At 48.7% G+C, this 10,459-nt stretch overlaps 1 protein-coding gene across 1 annotated transcript in view; it reads left to right on the top strand.

Annotated features, from left to right (window-relative positions):
• Positions 1–10,459, top strand: part of si:dkey-92j12.5 (multiple PDZ domain protein) — a 25,587-nt gene extending 15,128 nt beyond the window's left edge. Inside the window, 18 exon segments of the mRNA XM_062564334.1 lie at positions 174–369; positions 1,080–1,288; positions 1,518–1,609; positions 1,710–1,791; positions 1,876–1,953; positions 2,859–2,933; positions 3,051–3,374; positions 3,512–3,595; positions 4,422–4,615; positions 5,241–5,388; positions 5,504–5,575; positions 5,738–5,834; positions 5,965–6,008; positions 6,207–6,329; positions 6,767–6,871; positions 7,265–7,368; positions 8,895–9,018; positions 9,544–10,459. Of these exon segments, the coding sequence (XP_062420318.1) occupies positions 174–369; positions 1,080–1,288; positions 1,518–1,609; positions 1,710–1,791; positions 1,876–1,953; positions 2,859–2,933; positions 3,051–3,374; positions 3,512–3,595; positions 4,422–4,615; positions 5,241–5,388; positions 5,504–5,575; positions 5,738–5,834; positions 5,965–6,008; positions 6,207–6,329; positions 6,767–6,871; positions 7,265–7,368; positions 8,895–9,018; positions 9,544–9,693 (2,301 nt within the window). The 3' untranslated portion in view covers positions 9,694–10,459.

Here is a 10,459-nt window from a genome sequence, read left to right as displayed (position 1 = left end):
GACGGCATGTTCTTTTGAAGTTCTGCTCCCATGTGCCCGTGAACCGGTTACGATATAATGCAAGATTCTGGTCATCTTTCATGTTATTTTTAGCCAACATTAGAAAAAAAAAAAGTGTTCATTAATTCATCCTGTTCCGGCAGGTTTTTTTTCTCCTCATTTTCTCACCAAAGCAACACTGTACGAGCCTCAGGGGTGGGGGGCCCAGAGGGACCCCTCGAGGCATCTCCAACTCTGCCTTGTTCAATAATGCAAATCGTCCCCCCCCCCCCCCCCCCCAGGTGCCTTCGCCGATATGCCACCGTGCGGGGAGGAGGAGCCCCGCGAGCGCCGCGCCGCCGGCTGACAGCGGGAGCGACGCCGCCAGGAGTAAGTCTGCGTCACGTCGACGTCACTCAACACGAGGAGCTTGTACAAACCACCCCGAAGGTTGCAGCGCTGCGATATTAGCGCAGGTAGTGGAGGGGGCGGGGGGGGGGGGGGGGGGCTCGTTCTCGCTATGAAGGCCACAGATATGGTGGTGATGATGAAGGCCGCCCTCATGCACTCGTGGTCCCGGGGAGACACAACACACGTTTGATACAAAAGGAAAATAAAACGCGCTGTAACACTGTCAGGGGTTCAACACATTCACATTTGCATTCGCGCTTTCAAGGTTCGTCCTTTGAAAGAGCTTTTTTCATCCGGTGGTGTTCCAGCTTCTTCTTTCAGCCCCACACCCCACACCCCCGACACACTGACCCCAGGCCTTGGCTTTGCTTTATGCACCAGGAGCATTAAATGTGCGCCTGTAAACAAACTGCATCACAAAGCGCTGCGCCTGTCCTCAAGGTGCTTCTTCCTTTGTGGAACATTCTAAAGGCGTAGAAGAAGGTTTGACCCCCTCCCCCTGCCTCGCCGCGTGCACATGACCGCCGTCGCTGCCTTGGTGGGGCATTGTAGTGCTTGTGCTGCTGGGTCTCAACGACTCAATGAAGTGGTGTGAGAGGTGCTCCCGACTCGGACAAATAGATCCATCTTCTTTTGAACCCGTGTCACAGAAGACCTCGTTATCGCCGCTTTGCTCCCCCTCCCCTCAGACAGGATGCTGCAGCGGTACGGCGGCCTGCCCGGGAGGCTGCACATGATCGAGCTGGAGAAGGACGCGGCGGCCCGCGGCCTGGGCATCGGCCTCTCCTACAATCAGGGCGGCTCCAGGGCCCGCATGAGCGTCCACGTGGCCGACATAGACCCCCGGGGGCCCGCCGGTCTGGACGGGAGGATACGGGTCGGGGACGAGCTGCTGGAGGTGGGACGGGCCGGAGATTTGAAGTGTGTGGGAGGGACGGGGGGGGGGGGGGGGATGGAGGGATGAGATGTTGAGAGCAGTGGGTCGTGGGCGGAGAGAGTGTTGAGTGCCCCCCGCTGCAGATTCACCAGACCGATTATGCAGAGGGTCGGCGGGTGCTGGATTCGTGATGGAGAGGGTGAAGGTCGGGGGGGGAATGAGACGGCCCAACGTGTGATTCTTCTTGCAGATCAACGGGCAGATCTTGTACGGCCGGAGTCACCAGAACGCCTCGGACATCATCAGCAACGCTCCGTCTAGAGTCCAGGTCGTCCTCATCAGGTGAACGCGCGGAGCCACCTCTGGGCGCCCCGAGGGTGGCGCTTCCGTCGCCGCTCCAGAACGTAACAGCAACTGTGTTTCTTGGTGTGGTTTCGAACAGGGACAAAGCGGCTGTGGGTGAGACGGACGCAGCAGAGTGCGGGACATTATACACAGGCGTCCAGCACGCCGTCCCACCCCAGGTCACCTTCAGGAAGTTACAATGAGCATTTTGGGTCTCTTTTTGTTCATTTCTTTTCATTTACCTGTTTGTTTTTACCCTTCAGGATCACATAGGTCTCGGCCAAGAGTCCAAGGACGGGCCCGTGTCCCGGTCCCTGATCCAGCCCGGCACTGCCAGTAAGGTGTGACAACCTTTTCCCTCGTGTATTCTACATACTAGGATTGAATCTCACCCAGTTCAATATTATTTATTAAGAATATGAAAGATTGTAAAACTGTAAATTATGATGTAAAGAGGCTTTAGTCCAGGGACCACTAATACATGGGCCCACACCTAAAGATGATGAAGTAAAATGCTGACGGAGCGCTTCCATTTTATCCGCCGTTGCTTTTTCATCCTTTACGGCCCTCAACGGTTCGGGAAACCCAACGACCAATAGCGTCACGCGATGCTACTCGGCCAATCAAAGATGTGGTTTCCCAGTAAGCGCTGCGGGTTCAGTGAGATGTACTTACAGAAAGAGAGAGAGACCGAAATGATGCCTGTGGACAGCTCAACGCCATCCTTTAACCAAGAATCTGAAGGATGAATTCTTCCCCTCGCCAGGCGTAAAAGCAGCGCGCCTCCTGTGAGGGCCGTGGCCATATTATTAAAAGCAGCAACGTCCCACAGGAACCTAAACTGAAGAGCCCAGAATGATCAGAGCCCTAACGCATAATGCACTGTTTCAATAATCACTGCACACAAACGTCTCTTTAAAAGATGGCAGGAGGCATCATTTTACACCTGAATTAACTGATTTTAAAGCCTCAGGACAGAGGAGTCCGGTCAATGCCTTTTTACGCAATGAAGTACTTTTTTAGGACCCATACAGCTTTAAATGCTTCCCTTATTTCCCAGAAATGATCCATGGTTCATCCGTATTTTGATTATGTATAATTCATCCAGTTCAATTTGAAAACTGACAATAAATAGTGTGAGGTATTATCCAACTTGATTTGATTTGATCAGCTGAGGATTCTATTACTCGTGCTTCCACATGGTTTCTCTCTTCGCTTACCTTTCATTGTTTCTGTCCTGGTGCAGGATGGCAGGAGAGATGCTGGAGACACAATACGAGCCGTGGGTGATCAACCTGTGGCAGGCCTGCCAGGGGCCAAGGTACAGCCCCCCCCCCCCCCCCCCCCCCCACACACACACACACACACACAAACACACACACACACAATGTCAAGCTGATTTAACGATGTATGACTCACCTGTCTTCTCTGTATCCAGGTGTCCAGTTTGATTGGGGAACAGCGGGTCACTGTCGACCTCTCCAACAGTCCCTCCTCCTCCTCCTCCTCCCCCTCCTCTTCTTTGCCACTTTCTCGTCCCAGCTCTCTCACTCCCACGTCCCTCCCCCTCCCCTCCCCTCCACCACCGCTCGGCGCCGCGCAGACCTCTCCCGCCGGGCGCTCTGATTGTCTGGGATCGGCCCCCGTAATGTCGGACCCCCTCCTTTGCCCGGTTGTGGCAGGAGAGGAATCCACCATAGAGTTTTGCAAAGGAAACGTGGGCCTTGGCCTCAGCATCGTCGGAGGATGTGACTCCCTGCTGGTGAGGGCGGGCAATTTAAACACACAACCACGATGACGTGAAAAGTAGATTATGCTAAATATTGAGACAAAAGCAGTTCAACGCTTCAATTAAACGGGATGGGATTAGTGATAGAAGGCTTTTGTTTTGCCCACCAGGGGGCAGTAATAGTCCACGAGGTAACCGATGGAGGAGCAGCACAGAGAGACGGGAGGCTGCAGGCTGGGGACCACATACTGGAGGTAACTTATTATCTACTCCTCTAAATCTGCTGTGTTGTATCATATATATCATGAAAAATAATGTGTAACAATAAAACGTTGCTCAATTGGAATTCATTTATCATTTTATCGTGGTGTTCAAATTTAAAGTGAAAGTGCTCATACATTTCTAAGAGATTTGACATTTTGTTCAATTTATTTAATTTTTAACACATTATTTAACATTTCTTTCTCTAAATATGTCAGTGTTATACAGTCGTCTAATTTCAAACTACAGTCCTTTTGCGAGATGTTCAAATTCCAACGAAGATTATCAGATATAAGACAATGTGATGGTTCACTGGAGACAAAAGCAACACAAATGCTCGTCCACAAGACTCAAAACCTTCAGACGGACAGTCGGCCCCCATGAGGTCTGGAGAGTGAAGCCACTGCTGCAGTGCCTGAAACCTAGATATCCTCTCTAATGGCCACTCCTCCTGTTCTATAGAGTCTACCAGAAAAAATGACTCAGTAAAGATTGTAAACATGAGTTTATGGTCTCAATCTCAGTCTTCTTCTATACAGCATGGTCATCTTTTTTAATTAAACCAAATGTAGTCTTAGTGTAGTGGATGATGGTCCATTTAGGAAGAATTAGACCATCAAGTGCAATATGATCCACATATCTTGTAATTGACATGTCAGTGCAACAGCTTTGTCTGGTGTTTTTTGTCTTTAACCTTTTGCTTTTAGTTTGTGAAAGCACCAACCTAAGCTTGTCTTGGCACAATAAGACGCCTAAGAAATGCCTGCCAACTGAGATCCGGCTGCGGTACGTTAAAGCGTCTCCCTCGCCTCCCCCCAGGTGAACGGCATAGACCTGCGGCAGGCCACCCACGACGAGGCCATCGGCGTGCTGCGGCTCACAACCCGGCGCGTCCGCCTCTGCGTCTTCAGGCACCAGGAGGCCTACAGGGAGGAGGACCTGTGGGACGTCTTCAGCCTGGAGCTGTGGCCTCGTCCCGGAGAGGGCCCGGGCTTCTCCACTGTGGGGAAGAGGTATTCTTTTTTAGGATGTTGCTTGACAAATTACCAATTTTGTATCTTCACATCGGACCAAAAGGTCTCATCAACAGGAGGGTAACCTCCTTGTTGACAGGTTGAGCCAGTTGATCTGTTAGTTGGTTGATATTTACTCCTTGAGCACGTTTTCTTTTCTCATAGTCAGCAAACCTGATAACTACAAAGTTAAACAGTCAAAGCTGTCAATGGGGGTGAAAATGTAGGAAAATTCAGAAAGAGGAAGTACAAAGTTTCCAATTCTATTTTCAATTTAATTTAGTCGTAGAATACGAGGATATTGTTCATGTCGGTATAGTTTTTCAAATTTTTTAAAGCAATGTTTACACTTTAATTAATTGAAAAATAATAAAAACCGTCCTTTAGAGTCGTGTTGGGTGTTTTGTTGGGCTGAAGGTCTTGAGTATCAGCTTTCAGCCTTTACCCATTTAGAGGTCACTGACTCTGTCACAGAGTTCATTACTGTAAGGACGAACAAGATGACGGACACATCATTTGCACAATCAAGTGTGACGCTATGCCAAAGCGCGGGGGCAAAGGTCACTTAATTTGGTTGGCTGGCGTGGAACAGTCACAGTTTTTGACCTCAGTTTTCTTTCAACAGTAATGACACGGGCATCTTTGTGTCAGATCTCATCAGAGGAGGCGTAGCCGATTCGGATGGCAGGTTGCTGCCAGGCGACCAGATTCTGTCAATCAACGGGGACGATGTCCGCGCGGCATCGCAGGCACACGTGCAGAGGCTGCTACAGGTCGGACGGCTCACACAGTACCCAAGTTCTTAAACAAGTTTGCCATTCTCATTTGTCCTTCATCAGATCGATGGTCGTGTTTGTGACACCTAATCACTAGTCTCTTTGTTCTTAGGGATGCAGAGGAGCGCTCCACCTGGAGGTGGCTCGTTTTAAAGCGGGGCTGCAGTACTCCCAGCAGAGCCAGGTTAGCTGCCGGTGTCTCCTCCGTGACAATTTTTTATTACCTAATGATTTGAACTGAGTGAGCAACTCGGTTAACTCGATGCTATCAACTACTACTCGTTGTGCTATTTTAACAGTGGTACTTTGTGGACCTTAGGAGTACTTTAAGTTGTGTTTTATCCAGAGCGAGGACTCGGACTGCTCCACCCTGACGCAGTCCAGCGGCTGTGACGCTTCGCCTGGCCACCAGAGGGAGACAGACACCAGGACGGGGAACTACTGTGAGTCTCCCTGCGGCCCTCAAAGCAAAACCAGTGACATGCGTACAGTGTATTGATGTAAAAATAACGCTGCTGTTCACGCAAACATATATATTTATCTTTATATATATATATGCTCCTACTCCTACAGCGTTTCAAGAGTATTCCGACGCCAAACACGTTGTAATGCAAAAGGTAAGGCACTAAGAAATAACAAATATACACTTAGTATATTTTCCAAAAGTCTGTATTTGGTAGTGAATGTATATATATGTATGTTTGTATATGTGACATGTGATTAACCGATATTGTCTAACGGGGTCTACTGTCTACTGTACCTGTGTGTGTGTGTGTGTGTGTGTGTGTGTGTGTGTTTGTGTGGTATCACCACAGGGTCCATGTGACTCCCTGGGCATCAGTGTTGCAGGAGGAGCGGGCAGTCCCCATGACAACGTGCCTCTTTTTATTGCTACCATGGATACCGATGGACTGGCTGCCAAGACGCATCAATTACAGGTGGGGAGTGGTGACGTCTGTGCGCCTTGTGAAAAAGTCTGTCCCCACTGTTGGTGGAACAATTCATTTAAGCGTAACAACTTGATTCGAGGGCAAAGATTGGAGTTGCGACTGTGACGGCATATCTGGCATAACTATTACCTTACCTACAGCTCCAGATTGACGAGGCTAAATACCAAAGCTTCACTAGCTGTTTCTTTATCACAATAAGGAATTGCATAGCTTTTACAGTGTGTAGCGGTAGAAATGCATCTTAAACATGCTGACCAAACACAACATGTGTAATACACACTACAGAAATCTGAAATGCATTGAATATGAACATTCAAAGAACCCTCCTGCAGAAGAAAAGAGGGCATTATTAATCATAAAAAGACAGCTTACTGTTATCTCCAGCAATATCCAAGTGTGTGTGTGTGTGTGTGTGTGTGTGTCAGGCTGGAGACAGGATCCTCAGTATCAATGATGTGTCCACGGAGGGAATGACTCGCGTCCAGGCTGGAGCCCTGCTGCAGAGCGCCACCGGAACCATCCGTCTGCAGGTAATGTCCCGCCGGGACGCAGCGTGGTAAATCCACAGAAAAAAACCTGTGTGAGGCACTACGTTGCCATTGTGTCAGCAGGTTTTTTTCCTCAGTGAACCATACCGTGCTCCCTCTAGGTCATTATTACTTTTTATAGAAATAATTACTTGCATAAAAACAGGAACAAAAGTGTTTCCAGCCGTTTTCAGTGTGCCGCAGGAAACTGTCAGTGATTTTATCATCACGTTAATGAGCTTTTGTGAAGGTTTTTGTTGGAAGAGAGAATAAATATCGGTGAGGAGTTGTGTGTAAAAAGAAAAAAAAAGCAATTAATTGAGTTATAATTAGGACAAACCTATCAGAAAGTGAGCGGCTCAGACTGTGTGTGTGTGTGTGTGTGTGTGTGTGTAGGTGGCAGCCGCTTCTAGTGGACGCAGCACAATGGACCACGCTGACGAGCACGCGCCGTCGTCAGGGCAACCCAGCGGCCTGCCCCGCTTTCACAACAACCCCTGGTGAGCATCGATCCCCCGGCAGCCGCCCGCTGTCGCACCGATGCTTTCGCTCCGCTTCGTTCCCGGTGAAAAGGACGGCTCCCTCGTCGTGACGACGCGAAAAGCGCACTCACCGCCTGAGAAGCATCCAGACAAAATTTGTTTTGGGACAGAATGTTTCTCAGGATTCAAACTTTTGCTTTTTTTAAAATTTTCATCAAAAAATTCCAATTTAGGCCCTGAGAATAAAAGTAGCACCAGGGGCCGAAAGGGTCCCTGGAAGAGAAAATGGCGGGGTCTTTGTTGAGATTAAGAGCATTTCTCTATGCATGATCCTGTATTGACGGATAGAGATGCTTCAAAAGGTAAAAGAAGCGTATTCTTTGCTTGGATCTTTGCTATCTTCTTGGAGAGCGCGTTCACCAGTTGCCACGTCGATTGATTTCACATCGTGGCTGTGCATTTTTTCCTTCATGTCCGCTTTCTATGAAGAGAAATAGTTTACCCCCCAAAAGAACATCAGTCATTATTCACATTGTTCCACAGCACAGTCCTAGATGATTCATCTTGATTTTGCTGAGAAGAATCTCAAGATCCTCCCGATGCCAAAATGCAAAGCTGTGGACAATTTGCACGTTTCCACCGGTAGTTGTTGTTATTGTTAACTCGCCTCTATATAAAGTTTCACACGTCATAACGGCTCTATAAGCAAAGGACGCTTGAGAAGCCAAAAGTGAAATAGCAGCAAGCTGCCCGGTGTTGCTAAGGAATGCTCGCTGTGTGTCTGACGCTCACGGAGATGCACACCTGCGTCATCCGGCGTCCCGCCAGAACCCCCCCAGTGTGCGTGTTCATTGCTTCTTGCGGCTTTCATTTCTGTTGGAAAAATCGTACTGGATTCTGGCGTGAAATCATTAAACAGGACTATTAGATAGAGCTCCTCGGGACCTTTTACCACCAGATTATCTGGTTATTGACCACAAACATCTGGGCCATCATGACGGACTCTCTCCGTTACCTTGATGCACTGCCAACTACCACATTGGCTTCATTTACTTATTCATCTTCCTTGGTGCTTCCATTCATATTTCTAATCTCTTTTATATTGCACTCCTGGTCAAACAGGAAGCATTCAAGTTTCCGATAAAAGTTCATAAAAAAACAGCTTTCATATAAATGAAACAGCTTTTGGGTTTTTTATGGCAGCTTATCAAAGCAGATAAAGCATTTTTAAAGTAATGGTCTTCTTCAGAATCGAGGAACTGACATTTTAATCAAGAAAATGGTTAAAAGAAGTCCATTAGTGACCCAAATGTAATCTAATTTCTTTCTCATTTTCCGTGTCCCGTTTTTGAAAGTGATGACTCTGGGATTCATCTCATTCCCCCATTCAGTACATTAGAAAGACCTCTGTTCTCCCCCCCCCCCCCCCCCCATTGTCTGGCTTAGTGTGATGAGATGCTTCTACTTCCACACAGCACATTTCAGTGAAGCAGCGCGCCTCGGCCTCACGCCTCCAGCGTTTCACCCCTCTTCTGTCCCCGCAGCGCTGGCGCGTATCGGACCGTCGCTCTGCAGAGGGGCTCCTCGGGCCTGGGCTTCAGCATCGTCGGGGGCTTCGGCAGCCCTCACGGAGACCTGCCCATCTACATCAAAACCATCTTCAGCAAGGTAGGGGGGCTCGTGGGGATGAAATGTAGTCTGGGCTCAGCGTGGCTGGAGGAGGGTCCGTGTCCGTGTACAGTGGCACAGTGGAACCCGCAATAATAAAAGCGTCAGGCTCAAAGGGACAGTTCACCCGAAAGTCTTTTCCTCTTAGCTGCAGTGTAAACGACACGGCTCACGAGGAACGTTGATTGTCTTTCAGTAAACTGGGGAAGGATTTCTAGAAATAGACATCACCATTGAGTCTTTCCCCTCAAGCCAAACGCCACATAGTCCCGTTCTATTGGAGAGAAGGCGGGCACCTGTACGGCCACTCACAGCGAAACAAGCTACATTGATTATGATTGAAAAATGTGTTTCATTTAGTGGGCGAACTGTCCCTTTAAGGCTGTTTACAGCTGATGAGCGAGTAACGAGAGTATAAATATGCTGTAAGCAATATCAAATAAGCAGGATGGCATTTCCTGTGGAACCGGCCCTTGATGCCCGTATCCGTTACCCCGGTGACGGACTGGTCTCTGCGCCCTGCAGGGGGCGGCCGTGGAGGACGGCAGGCTGAAGCGCGGGGACCAGATCGTCGCCGTGAACGGACACTGCCTGGAGGGCGCGACCCACTGCGAGGCCGTGGACATCCTGAAGAAGAAGACGAGTGGGACGGTGGTGCTGACGGTGCTCTCCTGAGGGACCTCGCCGCGTTCCCTCAGTTCGCCTCGCACCGGCAAGGCCGCCAACTTCTGTGGATTTGGTTGGAAAATCACAAGAGGAGCAGAGAGTGTTCCTCTGAAGTTACAACAACACCTCTAACTGGGTGTGTTCCCGTGAAGGTATTATGTAGAGCTAATGTGTTTGTGTGATCATGAATATACCTCCATTAATAAAGCCGGATACATTTAATGTAACCATAGGCACCAGAGGCTGCTATGAAATAAGCTAACTGCCGGTTTAATGTTGTCCTAGTTGTTCGGTACATGGTCCTTATGATATGAGCATGCATTGAATATGTAGATCATTGGCCCATGTGAATAAAGAAGCGTCCTGGAAAAGCTCTGACCTTTGCGACCTTTGCATCGAGGCGCAGTGTCACGCGGATTCTCACATGCCAAGTGCTTCTGCCAATCTTTTGTACGGCAATGGGCTGTCAGGACGTTTTTCTCTTTTTATACCTGTCATACCCGTCTTCTGATCCATCTTCTGCTAAATCGTTACTTATGGTCCATACTGAAGACGACTGTTCTTTCTGTTAGGGAGGATCTCCACGTAACCTCGTCCCTGTTTTTTATATGATTCAATGCGTTCTGTGATATTTATGTTCTCACTTACATTGTGTTTCTTGATGTCGTTCATGTCAGTGGCCCCTAGAGTTGGGTGACAGACCGTGTTTCGGAGGTGGGGTTGGCGTCTTGTCACTTTGTGTTAACTGAATGTACTGCGAGTGATCTTATTAAAG

The sequence above is a fragment of the Pungitius pungitius genome, chromosome 9, assembly GCF_949316345.1.
Source record: "Pungitius pungitius chromosome 9, fPunPun2.1, whole genome shotgun sequence".
Lineage (NCBI taxonomy): Eukaryota > Metazoa > Chordata > Actinopteri > Perciformes > Gasterosteidae > Pungitius > Pungitius pungitius.
This window is presented reverse-complemented; position numbering and strand designations above follow the sequence as displayed.